This window comes from Nycticebus coucang, chromosome 10, assembly GCF_027406575.1.
Source record: "Nycticebus coucang isolate mNycCou1 chromosome 10, mNycCou1.pri, whole genome shotgun sequence".
In the NCBI taxonomy this organism is placed as follows: Eukaryota; Metazoa; Chordata; class Mammalia; order Primates; family Lorisidae; genus Nycticebus; species Nycticebus coucang.
In genome coordinates this window covers 90017942-90036807 of record NC_069789.1, presented here as the reverse complement: position 1 = coordinate 90036807, position 18866 = coordinate 90017942, and the positions used below count along the sequence as shown (strand labels likewise).

Genomic DNA, 18866 nt, shown 5'->3' with positions numbered 1-18866 from the left:
CAGTGCCACTTCCCTCCAGATGAAACCGAATTACATAAGGTGACAAAATACGACGGGGGCGGGGGTGGGATGGGTGGGAAGGCTGCAGATAACCTGGTAGGACGAGGCTCCACTCGTCCCCTGCCTCATTTCTTTCTCATCTACATAGGTTTTTCTTTTCGGCCTCTCTCCACCAGTGCGCTCCCCGCCCGCCACGCTCTGTTCTTGCGTGGTTTATGGTCAGAGCCTGTGAAGAGGCCGGTTGCTAGACCAAGCGAACTCAGAGCACGGTAAGCCTGCGCGTTCCATCCAGGCGGCGATTGACCGCCCAGCCTGGGGAAGGCTGCCCTCGCGCGGTGCCAGGACACCAGCCCGGCCGCACGGAAGCCCAGCCTCTTCCGGTCCTCGACTCCGCCCCGCACCGCCTCACCACCAGGAAGCGTTCGGCCTCTGGGACTAATCCTCCGCCGGAGGCGAGAGATGCAGCCAATGAGGTGCCAGACGCATAAAGCAGTGACCAATGAGTTGCTGGGATGGTCTGCACAGCTGACCAATCATGAGGCCTCGCACTCGGATATGGTTGCTGGGTTCGGAAACCAAGCTCTAAAAAAGCCAAGGGCTCCACACGTGTGGTGGGGAGTGTGGATGCGTATCAGTTTTGGTGCCTGATGCGTGCATTTATCTTGTAAGGGTCACCCCGGTGGGTTCTGTTTGGGGGACCCAATCAATGTGGCTGTTTGTCCGTTGAAAGAATTCTCACTGCAGTGTTCCGGAGCCTGCGTGTGGGTGAGTCCCTCAGATGTTCCATCAGAAGGAATAGGGGAGTCTTGAAGGCGCAACTCGGGCGGTGGAAACATGAACCTCTTACCTAAAAGCTCCAAGGAGTTTGGCTCCGTTGACTATTGGGAGAAGTTCTTTCAGCAGCGAGGAAAGAAAGCTTTCGAGTGGTATGGAACCTACCTGGAACTGTGCGGAGTGCTGCACAAATACATCAAGCCCAGAGAAAAGGTGAGGAGGGCGGTCCGGCAGCTGTGTGTTGTGTGCTAGGGAGGGTGGGAACTGATAACAGCAATCTTAGCCTTTGTGGACTGTGACAGGCGTGGGGGCCGTAACTGGACGTATTTTCAGAATTTCACCCATCATTCCAGCTAAATGACAACTTTAAAATATTCTGTCTCTTAAAAGTTATTAGATAACACACCTCCTGCTCCAGGTCATCCGTGAATTAATAACCACACTTGGAAGAGTGACTTCTTTAATAAATAGTCCAAACTAGGTGTTACCTCTTGAAAATGTACACTTATGGCACTGTGCAACCCTGGGAAACAGGCAACATGTTGGGCTTCATCAAGGATGAATTTTTTTAACAAGTAGCCTTTGAGTGCTTATTGAATTCCGGGCACTGTGCTTGGCCCTTAAGCTACAAGAACATTAAGGCATAAACCCTGCACACGTTCCAGAAGTGAAAAGTGATTACAATAATAGGAGGTTTGGTAGATATATGGGATTGTACTGGAGGTAAGGTAGGAGGAAGGCTTCTGGGTGCCAAACCTTATGCTGGATGCACGTGTGGATACACGTGTGGCTGTGCAGTCTCTGAATTCTCATAATAAACTCAGGTGAGTCGTCATGCATGCATTTTACAGATGAGAAAACTGAGGCTCTGGGACCTCGGAGTGTTTGCTTGAGATCAGACCTGTAGTGAGTGATCACATGGGAATTTAAACTCAGGCCAGTCTGGCTCCACTTCTCTTTGTCCCATATTTTTCCAGAGATGGTGACACAGGACTGGAATTTTTAAGGATGAATGGGAGTTTCTTCCCCAGAGACGAAGGCAACAATTTGTACTTTAAATTTGGCTTTAGAAAACAGCTAAATATCATGGGATGGAACCTGTGGTGAGAGTGAGATTCGAGTCCTCACAGAATGTAGTTTATTGTCTAGTGGATCCAAAGGCATGAGAGGATTGAGGAAAAAGGTTATTCTGGGCCAGGTTTTCAACAGTAAAATAAGAGATTTTGGGTGGCGCCTGTTGGCTCAGTGAGTAGGGCACTGGCCCCATATACTGAGGGTGGCGGGTTTGAACCTGGCCCCGGCCAAACTGCAACAAAAAATAGCTGGGCGTTGTGGCGGGCGCCTGTAGTCCCAGCTACTCGGGAGGCTGAGGCAAGAGAATCGCCTAAGCCCAAGAGCTGAGAGGTGTCTGTGAGCTGCGATGCCAAGCACTCTACTGTGGGCGACAAAGTGAGACTCTGTCTCTAAAAAAATAAATAAATAATAAGAGATTTCAAATGTAACTCTGTACCTTCCTATTAATTCTTGTGTGGTAAATGCATATTTTAGAGAAAAGAACAATGATGAATAACTTGGTTGTACAATATGATGTCCATTCTTAGGTAACCTGTGTTGTAGGTGAATGTTATCAGCACTAGTGAGTTCCCTTAATCCTTAGTGTATCAAAATGGAGTCTAGAATCAACTCTGCAATGTCGTTTTCTTCCTGACAATAGCATCTCCACCTTCTGAAAACACGCAACAGCCAAGGCAAGACTTGGTTCCTTGAAGTGTCTGAAGCACATTCCTTTGCCTTGATCACCTCCATCTTGTTCGTGATTTTTTTCCCCAGGTGCTGGTGATTGGGTGTGGCAACTCAGAGCTGAGTGAGCAGTTGTATGATGTGGGCTATCGGGATATAGTGAACATTGACATCAGTGAGGTTGTCATCAAGCAAATGAAGGAACGCAATGCCAGCAGACGCCCCCAGATGAGCTTCCTGAAGATGGACATGACACAGATAGAATTTCCTGATGCCTCATTCCAGGTGGTGTTGGACAAGGGCACCCTGGATGCTGTCCTGACAGATGAGGAGGAGAAGACCCTGCAACAGGTGGACAGGATGCTGGCTGAGGTTGGCCGTGTCCTGCAGGTGGGCGGTCGCTACCTCTGCATCTCCCTGGCTCAGGCTCACATCCTGAAGAAAGCTGTAGGTCACTTCTCTCGGGAGGGGTGGATGGTGAGGGTGCACCAAGTGGCCAACAGCCAGGACCATGTGGTGGAAGCAGAGCCTCAGTTCTCCCTGCCTGTCTTTGCCTTCATCATGACCAAGTTCAGGCCAGTTCCTGGCTCTGCCCTGCAGATCTTTGAGCTGTGTACTCAGGAGCAGGGTAAGCCTGTGCGGCTGGAGAGTGCCGAGCAGCTGGCTGAGGCAGTGCAGGAGCGGCAGCAGTATGCCTGGCTGTGCAGCCAGCTGCACCGCAAGGCCAGGCTGGGGAGTGTGTCCCTGGACTTGTGTGATGGGGACACGGGGGAGCCACGCTACACCCTCCACGTGGTGGACAGCCCCACTATGAAACCATCGCGGGACAGTCATTTTGCCATTTTCATCAGTGAGTTGGGATTGCTCCCTCTCTTCCTGGGAGGGGCTGGCTTACAAGGGCTGGGACTTGGGCTTTGGTGGATGGGTATATCTTGGCTGTTTTTATCTTGCCAGAGGGTTGTACTTCCAGAAGATTAGGCTGGCTAAGGCATAATGAAAGGGGGAAGTAATAGCTTTCCAGGAACCTGCTTAGATTTAAGGCTTATTTCTTCTCATCTTCTATTACAAAGGCTTGATTAAGTGTGAGAATGGAGTCAGTTGTGGGGGGCGGGGAAGAAAATACAGAGAAATATGGGTAGCTCACACATTGCATAGAGATGTTAGTTACTTTGTAGCGTGGAGTAATATTAATGCTGGGCAAGCTAGTCTTAAGACAAGGATTCTAGGTCCCAGCTCTAGCCAGGGAGTTGCAGGACTTGGGGAAGTTGCTGTGCTTCTCTGCAGAATTTAAAGAGGCAGTACAGGATAGTGGCTAAAAGTGTGAACTTCTGGTACCAGACCGCTTGGGGTTCCAGTCCTATTTCAGTCACTCTTTGGTGGTGTGACATTAAACAGTTAAGTGGTCTTCTTATGTTTTGGTTTCCTCATCTATAAAGTGGGATTGTAACTCCCTTGTGTAGTTGTGAGAAGTATAAAAGCTCTTGGAAATGGTTCCTGGCACATGGTAAGTGCTTTATAAATGTCAGCTGTTATTATTGAAAGGAATAAATGATATCAGATTTATCTTAAAAAGAATCAAAAGGGTAGTATGATGAAATGCTTTCAAAAGTAGAAACTTCTAGACAGTTATGAAGTATGGATGGTCATGGTGTTACCATAATTTGTTTACTGATGACTGAGCATTTTTCTGAGTATTCTCTAATCCTAATTGTTCACCTGCGGGAACGAGCAGTGCAGCGGACATCAGCATGGAGTGTGGGGCTAGACTGCTTGGTTTGAGTCCCAGTTTCACCGTTTATTAACTCTGTGACCTCCAGTAAATGATGTAACTTACGTGCCTCAATTTACTCATTTGTGAAGATGCACCTTGGGCTATTGTGAGAGTTCCATTAATTTATATTTGTCAATTGCTTGGAGTCACACCTGATGTTATGTGTTGGTATTATTGCTGTTTATCTTGTGGTAGGTGCCTGCCTTCCTCCCCTGTAGAAATGCCCACACTTCTCATTATCCCGTGGTCCTGCCTCTTGTCTGATGGGTGCTTTGCTCTGGTTTATGTGTACTAGGGAAGTGTACACTAGTAGGTCACAGTTGGGGTGGGTGCTGGTCTCAAACATGGACTAGTTCTTTTCCATGTGGGCCATCAAATTGGTTGTGGGCTTGAATACTCTTCCCTACACTCCCTGTAACCAAACCCCTTTTTCTAGTCCCCCAGGGCCGAGAGACTGAATGGCTCTTTGGCATGGAGGAGGGCCGGAAACAGCTTGCAGCCAGTGCAGGCTTCAGGAGGCTGGTCACAGTGGCGCTTCACCGAGGTCAGCAGTACGAAAGCATGGACACCATCCAGGCTGAACTGTCAGCTAGAGTCATGGAGCTGGCCCCGGCTGGCATGCCCACTCAGCAGCAGGTAACAAAGCTGTGGCAATAGCTTTCCCAGGTCTCTGAAGTCCTTCAGCAGCCAGGAAGGCAGAGGGAGCGCTGGAAGGAGCTAGGACTAGCATATGAGCCTACTTTGATCCTGGAGCAGTGTCAGCAGCTGAGAGTTAAGTGGGCAAAAAAATGTTTTCCCTGCCTGGGGCCAAGGAAGGCAAGCACAGTAGCATCTGTGTCTGGGACCTCCTGACTCAGAGAGTATGAAGGAAATAGATGTTCAGCACCTCGCAGGCTCCAGCTCTTCATTTCTCAGAGTGTTCCAGCTGTAAGTTTCTCCTTCCCCACTTTTGAACTGGACTTCCTTGGCCGTTTGGCTTCTTAGACTTATCATTATCTGAGAGTCTAAATATGGGAAAGAGCAAAAACAGTTCAGCATAATTTTCAGGATATTAGCATTGCTGTCTGGTGCTTTACGGGGAAGGAAACTGAAGGTTTTTTCCAAAATGGTGATAGATATTATCAGTTAACACCATCTGTCTTGCACTGTCACTGGTCACTATGAGTAATTGACTTTATTGCATGAACTTTTTGGCAAGGAGTTTATGCTTCTTGATAGGTGGAAAAATCAAGGTGCGTGGAGGTTGGGTACATTATAGCAACAAATCTGAAAAAAGAGCCCAACCTTCTGGGTTCTTAACCTGTGGTTCTATACACTGCGCTGACTTGAGTTTAGAGATAAATGTGGTTTGATTCTCCCTGGCAGACTTTGGGGTCTAAATTTCATCAGAGAAATTTATTTCAGGGAGGCCCAGATCCTCTGGGGAGCCTCATTGGTGATCCCACACTAGTGTCTGTGTCTGCAAGGTCAGGAGATACCTAGTGATAATTAAATACTCCCATAGGTCTTCAAACAGAAATAGATGTAAAGATGAAGGGAGGGAGTGGAAAAGTTTAGGGGAAATTTTTTTTTTTTTTTTTATTTTGGCCAGGGCTAGGTTTGAACCTGCCACCTCTGGCATATGGGACCGGCGCCCTACTCCTTGAGCCACGGGCGCCGCCCAGGTTTAGGGGAAATTTATTTTTCTCCTAAGGTTTAGAAAAACGGGGAAAGGAGAAATTCCTTTGAATTTGCAGTGGTGGTTCCCCTGTGGTTTCTGTTATCTTTGTCCTTGTCTGGATTCCTTCTCTTAGGTATAGCCCCTTCCTCAAGGCTCCCTCTAGCTTTTGTTACCCTGGACTATTGAGGATTCTTCTAGAGCAGCAGTTCTCAACCTGTGGGTCACAACCCACAGGAACTGTATTAGAGGGCTGCGGCATTAGGAAGATTGAGAATCACTGTTGTAGAGGTTATTGACGAGAACTTCTTCTGTTTTCTTAGGGAGAAAGAAAAACACCCGTATCTCACTAGTGGTTATTTCTCTGGTTTCAAAAGAGTAATGCTGTTAAAGAAGGGCAGTGATGTTGGTATCCTTATTTGATCCATTAATTAAGCACATCACAGTTTTTCTCTAATTGCCAAGAGTTAGCACACTGTTTAATAAGTATTTTAAAACATAAAATTCAGGTAAAAATTTCATATTTATACTTAGTGGTGCTCCATATAGAATAAAAATTACATGAAAAATGAAACAAGATATAAGAATGTAGGTACAGTGTTTTCAAAACTCTGGTTACCTAAAAGAGAAATGAATAATTTGAAGATTCAAGAGACTGCCTGGCTCGGTACCTGTAGCTCAGTGGTAGGGTGCCAGCCACATATACCTGAGCTAGCGGGTTCGAACCCGCCCCGGGTGCCTGCCAAACAACAATGACAACTACAACCAAAAAAAAAAAAAAAAATTGCTGGGTGTTGTGGCAGGCACCTGTAGTCCCAGCTACTTGGGAGGCTGAGGCAGGAGAATCACGTAAGCCCAAGAGTTTGAGGTTGCTGTGAGCTTTGATGCCACAGCACTCTACTGAGGGTGACATAGTGAGACTCTGTCTCAAAAAAAAAAAAAAAAAAAGAGAGACTGCCTAAAGGATGTTAGATAAATTCTTCCATTTTATCTACAAATATAACTTGATCCCATAATGTGTAAAATAGACGGCCAGATGCTGAGGCAGAAGCATCACTTGAGGTTTGAGAGCAACCTGAGCAACAGTGACAAATAGAAAAATTAGCTTGGCGTGGTGGCCTGTAGTTCTAGCTACTCAGGAGGCTGAAACAAAGGATCATTTGAGCCTAGGAGTTGTAGGTTACAGTGAGCTGTAATGAGGTCACTGTACTTCAGCATGGGTGAAATCCTTCTTTTGGAGGGTGCATTTGGTTTTACTGCTAAATATAATACTAGATTGATAGCAGTCAACAGCAGAACAGATGCACGGCCATGTCAAGTGCATTTCCAATATTGAGAAGTTCACGAAGAATGATGGAAAGAAGATGCTTAGGATGATTGAAAATTTGCATAAAAGATAGGTATTCAGTAGTTTCTTGATATCAAGATGATGTTTTCTTCTGTGGCTGTCTAACTCTTCTGCCTTCAGAAGGGAACGGGGGACTATGGCCTCCTACCAGCAGGTATGACGGCTGCCTTGGCCCTCGCACAGGTACACGTCTTGAGCTGGTGTTTTGACCACATCTCTGATTGTGCCTGCAGGTGCCCTTTCTGTCTGTGGGAGGGGACATTGGTGTCCGGACCGTCCAGCACCAAGACTGCAGCCCCCTAAGCGGTGACTACGTCATTGAGGATGTGCAAGGGGATGACAGGCGGTTCTTCCGGCGGCTGATCTTCCTCAGCAATAGGAATGTGGTGCAGTCAGAAGCCAGGTTGCTGAAGGACATGTGTCACAGAGGTGAGGCCCTACGGGCCTAGTGCTGGGACTTAAGTGGCCATGGCACATTCTCTGCATGTTGGGTGACCAGAAAGACCCAGGAGGTTGGCTGGGATACAGGGCAGATTTGGGTACCTGTGCCCTCCGACCAGTGTCAAGGCCTTGCTTTCTCCATAGCACTTTGTTCTCACGGGAGGATTATTTTCCCTCACAGAAGTATTGGTGAGTGAGCAGGAGAGCTTATTCAAAAGTGAATGAATCTTTGAAAAGGACAGAGCCCAGGACTCTCTGGGCTTTTCCTTCTACCTTCTGGGCTCCTTGGGTGGGAGTGGCGATAAGCAGAGTAGAAGTGTGCATTCTCTTCTTTTTTTTTTTTTTTTTTTTGTAGAGACAGAGTCTCACTGTACCGCCCTCGGGTAGAGTGCTGTGGTGTCACATGGCTCACAGCAACCTCTTAACTCTTGGGCTTACGCGATTCTCTTGCCTCAGCTTCCCGAGCAGCTGGGACTACAGGCACCCGCCACAACGCCCGGCTATTTTTTGGTTGCAGTTTGGCCGGGGCTGGGTTTGAACCCGCCACCCTCGGCATATGGTGTTGGCGCCCTACTCACTGAGCCACAGGCGCCGCCCGTGCATTCTCTTCTTGAGCAAAGCCTGGCTCTGAAATGATAAGGAGCGGGGTGGTGAAACCAAATGTATGTGATAATTGCTTTAATGTCTGCAGTGTAAAGACGTCTGTTTTGTAAGTTGCTCTATCATGTGCATTTTGTATATTACTGTATATTATTTCAGTAGGCATCTGTGAGGTGAGCCAGCGCTGTGGGGGTGGCAGGCGAACCCAGCCGTCCTCTGTAGTGTGAGTCACCATCACCCATTTCAGGCGGTTTCAGAGGCTGTCTAGTCCTGTCCTGTCCTGTAGACCTGTCTGTGATGAGGACATGTTTAATATCAGAGCTCATGATAGGTTCATTCCAGCTATATGAGTATGTCTGGTGTAACTGAGGAACTGAATCTTTAATTTTCTTTAATTCTAACCAATTCACATTTACATTTAAATGGCCATAAGTTGGCCTGGCACCTGTAGCTCAGTGGCTAGGGCGCCAGCCACATACACTGGGGCTGGTGAGTTTGAACCCAGCCCGGTCCAGCTAAACAACAATGACAACTACAACAAAAAAATAGCTGGGTGTTGTGGCAGGCACCTGTAGTCCCAGCTATTTGGGAGGCTGAGGCAAGAGAATCGCTTAAGCCCAAGAGTTTGAGGTTGCTGTGAGCTGTGATGCCATGGCACTCTACCAAGGGTGACAAAGTGAGACTCTGTCTCAAAAAAAAAAAATGGCGATAAGTAGTTGGCTTGTGGCTGTGGTATTGACAGTGTGGATCTAAATAATCTTCTCTAGGATCCCTGTAAGTGATTTCCCAAATGCTGCTCAGAAACTCCCACTGGTGGGAAATCAGTCGTTTGTCTTACCTGGGTTTTTCACTGGGTATGTAATGTCTGTATTATAAAAGCAATACTCGCTTATTGTAATCAGTTCAAAACTGTGGGAGTATGAAGTCAAAAACTGAATGGTCCTCTCCTGCCCTCTCCAGTGCGACTTCCCTTTGAGGCATAGGGATTTGGGGATAAAAGCTGAAATTGGCTATTCTGATTCCACTTGCTCCCTTTGCGTGCCCATACTGTCCTCATAGCAAGGCCATCTGGGAGGAGGGTGGAGAGAATTTAGACCCTTGAGGTCATGGATTTGCCCTGAGCCTGGGATTACGTTACTCCCAACTATATGGTCAGTCTCCTGGGCCACAGGTACCTGCGATTGTTGGGTTCCTGCCTTTTTCTTTGGTCACTCTGGTTGCAGATGGGTTCACTTTCATCTCACGGAAACCTCAGTAAAATTGCTTAAAAGAAAAATTTGCCCCTTTAGTTTGAGTTTTAGGTTTTTTTCACCATGGGCAAGTTCCTTGACTTTTTGGTAGAACTTCATTCTCATGGCAAGAATATTCTCCTCGTGGAAGTATTGGTGAGCAAGAAGGCGAGCATAGTAAAGAGTGACTTAATGACTCTGAAAGCACCCTGACTGTGCAGGTCAGTGCCTGAGGCTGCCATGGACTGCAGCTGATCCCTCAAAGGCACAAACATCTGTTTGGTAGGAGCAGTTGAGGGAGTAGGGAGAGAGAAAGTAGAAGGGCCTCCTGCAGGCTCCTCCCCTTCTGCAATTTGTGATTCCTTTCAATGGTTGTGGTAGGTAGTACTGTCTGTGTAGCATAATAGAAAGATGGTAGGTGTTGGGAACATGTGGTCATAAGGTCCTCTCTGTACCTACTGATTCTGCTGTCCCTGTTCACACTTCAGCTGCTCAGTGTTTTCAGAGGCCAGGAATTAGAGTGATAGGGCTGTCATAGAGCTGAAAGAGTAATAAGTCCTGGTGCAGTAAATGGCATAGAGTGGGTAGCTTTATCTCCTTCTCTAAAAGGATTTACCAGTAAACTTTTCTCTTGTTAGTGGCCTTAACATTCTCAGAAGAGAGGTCTTAGGGCTTCTCAGTTGAATTTTTCTAGACTTTTAAGTGTGGTTTGCCTCTTCAACTTACTTATACCTAACATACATATGTTAAATGCCTATAAACCTATCTCTTTGGAGGTGGAGACCCTGATTTGTAGCTTTTGCCAATTCTTGTGGTGTGAATAGCCATCCCATGGCCAATTTCAAGCTATTAACATAATGTCACCCAGTTTGCAGAATTTCTGTATATTCAACAATTGGCTCTTTTGCATCTGTTCAAGTCAACTGCAGCACACTGCTGCTGGTAACCCTTGCTTTCTGAGGATTAGTGTATTGAGCACAGGACTTCAGTAATTTGTGTCTCTCATGTAGCCCAGAAGAAACGGAAAAAGGACAGGAAGAAACAGCGGCCTGCTGATACTCCTGAGGACCTCCCTGCAGCACCAGGGCAGTCCATTGATAAGAGTTACCTGTGCTGTGAACACCACAAAGCCATGATCGCTGGCCTTGCCCTGCTGAGAAACCCAGAGCTACTCCTAGGTGAGCAAGACGCCACTGCCTTCCACAGTGGGAAGGATGACAAAAGTAAGCAGTCAATGTCAGCTGTCTTATAGTAAGGAACAGTGGTTACAACCTAACAAATGCATGTAAATTCTTACCTTTCTTCATCTCTATCCTTTTCTGAGTTAATGGGCATTCCATGTAACTTTTGCCTCAAACTCAATTTGTAATCTTAAAATTATCCTGATATATATTGGTGTCTGAGTTTGTTTTCTTTTTCTTTTTAAAATTAAAATACATCTATCCAAAGAGGTATGTAAAGTGCATAGATTTTAAGTTGTTGAGTTTGCTGACTTTTGTCGTATGTACGTACCTGTGTAACTAGAGGGTAGATTTAAAATTTGTGTCTCTAGGCCAGGGATGGTGGCTCATGCCTGTAATTGTAGTGCTGTGGGAGGCGATCAGGAGGATCGCTCTGAGCCTGGAGCAACAGAGTGAGACTGTCTCAAATATGAATAGATCAAATAAAATAATAATAAAATTCATGTCTCCAGGGCCTTTGCACTTGAGGATATATTCTGGCTTTCTATAATGTTTGAGCACCAGATGCAATTCTACCTTGAATTTATGTGTTGTTTTTTTTTTTTTTTTTTGAGATAGTCTCAAGTTGTTGCCCTGGGTAGAGTGCCGTGGTGTCACAGCTCACAGCAATCTCCAACTCTTGGGCTTAAGTGATTCTCTTGCCTCAGCCTCCCGTAGCTGGGACTACAGGCACCTGCCATAACACCTGGCTATTTTTTGGTTGTGGTTGTCATTGTTTGGCGGGCCTGGGTTGGATTTGAACCCACCAGCTCCAGTGTATGTGGCTGGTGCCCTTGCTGCTTGAGCTATAGGCGCCCAGCTGTTGAATTTATGTTAAAACCATACCCATGATGTAGTTAGTGCAGTTACAGTCTTATCACTGATAACAGATTTAGAGCTGACCACATTAGCGGAAATGTTCATGTTTCTGCCAGTGGTTGTAACTGTCTCCTTCAGAAGTCCTCGCATGGGCCTTCTTTTTTTTTTTTTTGAGACAGAGTCTCAGTCAAGCTGTTGCCCTGGGTAGAGTGTTATGGTGTCACAGCTCACAGCAACCTCCAACTCCTGGGCTTAAGCCATTCTCTTACCTCAGCCTCCAAAGTAGCTGGGACTTTTTTTTTTTTTTAAAGAGACAGTCTCACTTTGTCTCCCTCGGTAGAGTGCCGTGACATCACAGCTCATAGCAACCTCCAGCTCATGGGCTTAGGTGATTCTCTTGCCTCAGCCTTCCAAGTAGCTGGGACTACAGGCGCCCACCATAACACCTAGCTATTTTTTTGTTGCAGTTTGGCTAGGGCTGGGTTCGAACCCTCTGTCCTTGGTATGTGGGGCTGGTGCCCTACTCACTGAACCACAGGCGCTGCCCTGCATGTGCCTTCTTGAAACACCTGGTAATTCCGGCATATTTTGGTGTTGATATATGTCCCTAGAATCTTAGTTCTTAGATTTAATTCTCAAGGTCTGTCTCCTTTTGGCAATTCTTTTGTTCCTGGTCTTCCTTCAATCCCCATGTGGTTGCTATTGTTTCCCTCTACTTGGAGGTAGGATTTGGGCTTCTGTTTTTCTGCGATTTATGGAATTTAGGTAGCTTGCCCTTGCTTGGATGTGCTAAGATGGCAACATGGCCTTTTGAATTCAGAGGTGGGACGGGATATTGCACCCGTACTGCCTTGGAATCATGAGCAAGAATGCCTGGCCATTCTGCCTTTGTTTCTTAGAGTCTAATAACACCTATGGGGAAGACTCCAATACCATGCAGCTGAATGATTTTTAAGGGACCATAATAATAACACACTGGTATATCTTCTGTATCTAGTCATCATGAATCCAGGGTTGAGTTTTTAAGATGTCAAATTTCTGCAATGAGACACGGAGGCCAGGCCTATAAATTGTATATCCCCTGAGCAGAGCCAATGATCTGACTTCAAGAGGGTACATTTCCAGTGAACAGATGGCAAAGTGATGCTGTATTCTTTTCTTACAGAAACCACACTGACCTTGCTGGTGGTAGGCCTGGGTGGAGGCAGCCTCCCCCTCTTTGTCCACGACCATTTCCCGAAGTCCTGCATTGATGCCGTAGAGATTGACCCCTCCATGTTAGAAGTGGCCACACAGTGGTTTGGCTTTTCCCAGAGTGACCGAATGAAGGTCCACATTGCAGATGGCCTGGACTATATCACGAGCCTAGCGGGAAAAGGAGAAGGTACTGCTTGCTGTTGGAGCATTTGAAGGGGTGTTGAGAGAAGATTCAGCCAAAGTTATAAGGCCTGCAAGGGTCAGTAGAATTTATCTCTAAAAGGGTGGCATCAGTGTCATCCCAGTCTTTGATCTATTCATTTGACTTAATAATACACGGTGCCAACTGTGTGCTTAGCACTGCGTTAGGGGATGGGATATAGATATAAGTAAAACAGACCATTCCTGCTCTTATGGTGCCGATAGACCAGTGGGCCTCCTCCTGAACTGTAACCTTGTCATGTCCTCATCATCCCAAGAAACCTGTAGTTGGGTAAAGAAAGGGAGCGGAAAAGGTGGGAGGTGTGTTGGGTTGTGTTTCTTGTAAATCCTTCAGGTGGAGGTGAAGCCAGAAATAGAGCAAAGTAGCATTCTTGTAGATCAATGATTCACAACCTCAGGGGACACTTGGCACAGTTTACAGACATTTGCTGCTGGCATCTGATGGTAGAGGCCAAGGAAGCTACTAACATCCTACAATATGCATGGCAGCCACTGATGAGGAGGAGTTATCTGGCCCAGAATGTTCGTGGTGCTGAGGCTGGGAGACACTGACGCAGATCCTACTCAGCAGGAGTTTTATTTATTTATTTATTTATTTATTTATTTTTGGAGACGCTCTTCCGTGTACTCTGTTGCCCAGGCTAGGGTGCAGTGGTGTCATCATAGTTCATTGCAACCCCAAACACCTAGACTCAAGCCATCCCCCTGCTCCAGCCTCCTGAGTAGCTGGGACTACAGGTGTGCACCGCCAGCACCTGGCTAATATTTATATTTTTTATAGAGACGAGATCTCGACTGTCATTCAGGCTGGTCTTGAACTGTAATTCTCAGCGTCCCAGAGTGCTAGAATTATAGACATGAGCCACCACACCCTTCCCAATATTAATTTTGATAGCCCTCCTGGTATGGAGTTTAGGTTCCATTTGCTGTAATAATTTGTATCCAGAGTTATTTTGCAGAAATAACTAGAAAGATTAACTCTCCTTATCCTTCTGCAACTATACATATAGCTCTTGATAACTTTGGTACTTTCCAGAGCTCAAGTCCTTCAGGGAGAAGGTGGGTAGGTTGGTTCAGTTCTGCCAGGCCACCCTTTCGGGCCTGCTTGTTCCTTAACGGATACTCTGGTTCTCACTGGATTAGAGTATCTTCCAGTAGGGATATGGCAAACTAGGATGCCTGAGGTGAGTATTTTGGTGTTGGAATGAACAGCTGCTGCTTTGATTTTAATTATAAACAGAATTAATCATATCAGTTTTACAGGATCTTTCTCTGAAGCTAGGGCCAATTTGGGGGCCCAGGTCCAAGATAGCTAATCCATGAGAAACATTTATAACAGTGCCATTCACATGGTGGGTACTCAGTCCAGGATGGTGCCGCTGCTGCTGTTACTGTCTGTAGATCAGTTTTGAATGGCCCTGCCCATCTCTTCTAACCACTATAACCTTTCAGATTATCAGAGGTTCAAGGCTGCAAATGACAGGCCATCATTTTCCTTGGATTCCTATGAACAAACTTGTTCTCTTTCTTTCCTTTCTTTTTTCTTTTTTTTTATTATTTATTTTTATTGTTAAATCATAGCTGTGTAACCTTTCTTTTTTTCTTTCCTTTCTTTCTTTCTTTCTTTCTTTTTGACAGAGTTACACTTTGTCCCCCTCAGTAGAGTGCCTGAGGCATCATAGCTCACAGCAACCTCAAACTCTTGGGCTCAAGTGATCTTTTTGCCTCAGCCTCCCTAGTAGCTGAGACTATAAGCACCTGCCACAATGCCTGGCTATTTTTAGTGATGGAGTCTCACTCTAGTTCAGCCTGGTCTTGAACTCCTGAGTTCAGTCCACCCACCTTGGCCTCCCAGAGTGTTAGGATTATAGGCATGAGCCACCATGCTCGGCCACTTGTTCTTTTTCTAAGAAACCAAAATCAGATCCATGGTATGAACAGTGATAAGCATGCAGTAGTCCTAATTAAATACTTACTAATTATTGAGTAATTATGACCACAGTCTCAACATTTGCTAAGAACACGTCGGTAGCGTTGCAGACCTACCTCTTATAAGAACTATGTAACATTCTAGTAAGGAGCAGATCTAATTCGTCATCAGTTCTTTCTCACCCATTTAGCAAAGTCATTTCTTTCTTGAGCCAACTATTGTTCAGTACCTACAAAGATAACACTAACTCAAATTTTAGAACATTTTCTCCTGTGAGGCAACATGTGCTTTTTCCAGAGTTAAGTGAGAGCTAACATTTGACCATCTGCAGTCGGCTGCTTTTTCAGTGATTCTCAACTCTGACTGTATTTAGAATGACCTTGGCAGCCTAAGAAGAATACCCAAGGCTTCCTATCTCCCCTCCCATCTGCTTCCTGCTGCCCTGAGGTTTTTGATTTTTTTTTTTGGTGAAGAGTGTAAGTGTTGAGAAGCTTCTCAAAAGGTGATGCCAGTGTTCTGACAGGGTGAAAATCACCTATGTAGATAAACTGGTAACTTAGTGTTTATTCATGGCAAATGTTTTTGCCTTTGGAAGGTGCTTTTAAATGTGGAGGAATGTCCCATCTTTACTGTGGGATGCTGAAGCCTGATGACAAGGACTCCTCTGGTCCTTGAAGTCGTCTGTGCCCTTACAGGAAAACCACAGTTACCCTGTCATCCCTCAGACTTAGTCATCCCCAGCCCACTGCTGCTACAGCGGAGGTATAGTGTAGGAATGTAAATGGTGTTATTTTATCTAGAAAAGACAAGGACTCGTTTGCTTCTTCCAGCACGGCCTCACTACGATGTCATAATGTTTGATGTTGACAGTAAGGACCCAACACTGGGAATGAGTTGTCCACCCCCAGCATTTTTGGAACAACCTTTTTTGCAGAAAGTCAAAAGCATCCTGACTCCTGAAGGTATGGAGAATGAAAAGGTTGGTGTGGGAGGAGGGAAAGGTTCTTTAAAAAATTTACCTTTTTAATGAAAAATGCATGCGTGTAGCTCTGTCAGTTTCCCCAAACTGAATAAAGCCGTATATTAGCACCAAACACAGAGTACTTTAAGCACTCCTGAAATCCACCTTTTCCTTTTTCTCAATAACTTGTCCTTCTCCCAAAGGTGACTACTATCTTCTGTCAGCAGAGCTTGATTTTGCCTGTTTTTGCTCTTTATATAAATGGACTCATATGGAATTTACTTTTAATTTAATTTTATTATTTTATTTTTTTATTTATTTTTTTTTTTCAGTTTACCTGATTTCTTTTTTTTTTTTTTTTTTTTTTTTTATTGTTGGGGATTCATTGAGGGTACAATAAGCCAGGTTACACTGATTGCAATTGTTAGGTAAAGTCCCTCTTGCAATCATGTCTTGCCCCCATAAAGTGTGACACACACCAAGGAATTTTATTATTTTAATTTTATTTTTTTGAGACAGAGTCTCGCTCTGTCACCAGGGCTAGAGTGCAGTGGCATCATCATAACTCACTGTAACCTCAAACTCCTGGGCTCAAGCCATCCTCCTGCCTCAGCCTCCCAAGTAGCTGGGACTATAGGTGTGTGCTACCTACCGTGCCTGGCTAATGTTTTATAGCAATGGCCTCCTGGGATCATCCCATCTCAGCCTCACAAAGTGCTCTTTCACTCAACATGATGTTCCTGAAATTCATTCAGAGTGTTGTGTTCCTGTTGTTGTATTTTATTATTGTGTAGTACTCTGTCACTGTTCCACAGTTCATTTATTCATTCTCCTGTTGGTATGTGGATCATTTCCTGTTTGGGACTGTAAGCGGTGCTCTGTGAGTATTCTAGTATGTGCCTTTTGAGGAATTGTGTTTGCAGATCTCCTGGGTATGCACACGGGGTTGTAATTGCCAGATTGTAGGTTATGTGCATGCTCAGCTTTCAGTTTTACAAAGTGGTGATAGTTCATAGTCCCAGCAGCATGGTGACACTAGCTTCTGCTGTAATGCTTCCTGCCTACTCTGGACTAGGTAGTATGTTACTTAGTCTTTCTAGCAGCACAGTTTCAGATGAGAAGACTGAGGTTGAGAGGTTTTTTTTTTTTTTTTGAGACATAGCTTCACTCTATTGCCCTGGGTAGAGTGCTGTGGCATCATAGCTCACAGCAACCTCAAACTCTTGGACTCAAGTGATTCTCTTGCCTCAGCCTCCAAGTAGCTGGGATTACTGGGATTACAACCTAGCCCACTTTGTTTTTTTCTTTTTAGTAGAGATGGGGTCTCATTCTTGCTCAGGCTGGTTTCAAACTCCTGAGCTCATGTGTTCTACCTGCCTCAGCATCCCAGAGTGTTTAGAATTACAAGTATGAGCCACAGTGCCCAGTGTAGGTTGAAAGATTTTAAAGATAGCATGAGGTAACAGTTGAAGCTCTGTCACAGGTTCTTGTCACTTGAAAACTGGAGCTCATCAGCCCCACGTTCACAGGCCCCAGAGTTTATTGATTTAATGTAAGGTACTGTGGGGAACTAGGTTGATTTAGAATAATTGTTAGAAGTCAAGATAACCTTGGTCCTCTTGTTGGTTAATAAATACTCCATGATGTGTATGTCAAGAATGGACCGTTTTTGTTGAGTTGGTAAATGTTACTTTCTTAGGGGTATTAATTAATTCTTCTCAAAGGGATTCCTTAGGAAACTGAGGCATGGAGAATGGTGAAAAGTGTTAGTAGCACAGAAGAGCAAGAATAAGGCTGAAGCTTTCTCAAGGTTTCCATATCTTCCATACTTTTTTCCATCTGCCTTTGTGTGCTGTGTATTCTCTGCACACTCACTGCCACCGTGGGTCTTTTCTCTTACTCATTTACCTTCCTTGGGACAGGAATTGTTAATTTCCTCAGGGCTAAGCCTTGTCTTTGATGTGTCTTTTTATCTGAGATCATCTTGACTGTCCTTCATACCCTATAGGTATTTTTATCCTCAACCTCGTGTGCCGAGACATGGGGCTCAAGGACTCAGTGCTGGCCAGACTCAAGGTGGTGTTCCCCCTCCTGTACGTCCGGCAAATCGAGGGTGAAGTGAATGAGATCCTGTTCTGTCAGCTGCACTCAGAGCAGAAACGTGCCATGCCAGAGCTCCTAGAAATGGCCCATGCCTTGGAGCAGACCCTGAAGAAGCCTGGGAGGGGGTGGGATGACTCGTACATCTTGTCAGATATGCTCAAGACTGTGAAGATTGTGTGATCGCCGAGACCAGGCAGTCCTCTCAGCTTCCTGCCCAGACTGACCTTGGACTCCTGGCCTATTAGAGATCGAAGCAATACAACCTACAGTACTTTTTAAGCCTTGTAGTTTTCATGGTGTCGTACTCAACTACATGTATGTCCAGTGAGGTGAGGCTGACAGAAGAGTTTGGAAAATAAAGAAATCCCATCCTGTCCTCTTGAGTACCACTTGGGTTGATCATCTGCTTTCTACACCATGTCCTTGAGTGGGTTCCTTGCTGGAGCCTCCAGCACATGTTGTGTTTCTTAATGAGTATGAGCCAAGCTCCTTAGGACTGAAGGTAGACAAATGTGATTGTATCTGTACTTTACTGATTTGCTAATTGCTCTTGGCTTTGTAGGAATGATCTCAAGCGAGACAGTAGAGTACTCTGCCAGAAGAGTGTAAACAGTAGTGAGACATTTGAGAGAGCATCTATTCTGTCTCAGAACTGTCACTAATTTTTTTTTTTTTTTTTTTTTTTTTTTGAGACAGAGTCTCAACAGTGCCCTTGGTTGAGTGCTGTCGCATTCCAGCTTACAACAACTTCGAACTCTTGGGCTTAAGTGATTCTCTTGCCTCAGCCTCCCGAGTAGCTAGGACTATAGGTGCCTGCCACAATGCCTGGCTATGTCATTAAAATTTTTAATTCC

General features: G+C 45.4%; 1 protein-coding gene across 2 annotated transcripts; it reads left to right on the top strand.

Moving 5' to 3' along the window:
* The first annotated feature begins 547 nt into the window (after positions 1-547).
* Positions 548-18398, top strand: METTL13 (methyltransferase 13, eEF1A lysine and N-terminal methyltransferase). Of its 2 annotated transcripts, none has more exons than XM_053604807.1 (8): positions 548-987; positions 2605-3364; positions 4722-4921; positions 7524-7719; positions 10571-10738; positions 12765-12983; positions 15779-15910; positions 17918-18398. In XM_053604807.1, exons 1-8 carry the CDS (start codon positions 835-837, stop codon positions 18190-18192), a joined length of 2103 nt encoding a protein of 700 aa, XP_053460782.1. In that variant the 5' UTR covers positions 548-834; the 3' UTR covers positions 18193-18398. The 2 variants fall into 2 exon arrangements, with proteins under 2 accessions (XP_053460782.1, XP_053460783.1); XM_053604808.1 differs by having other exon boundaries at positions 556-987; positions 2800-3364.
* The last annotated feature ends 468 nt before the right edge of the window (positions 18399-18866 follow it).

Coding starts and splice junctions, on each gene's coding strand:
- METTL13 (XM_053604807.1), top strand. CDS start 835: ATGAACCTCTTACCTAAAAGCTCCAAGGAGTTTGGCTCCGTTGACTAT. Junction 7,720..10,570: donor GAAGGACATGTGTCACAGAG/GTGAGGCCCTAC, acceptor TCTCTCATGTAG/CCCAGAAGAAACGGAAAAAG. Junction 12,984..15,778: donor CCTAGCGGGAAAAGGAGAAG/GTACTGCTTGCT, acceptor TGCTTCTTCCAG/CACGGCCTCACTACGATGTC.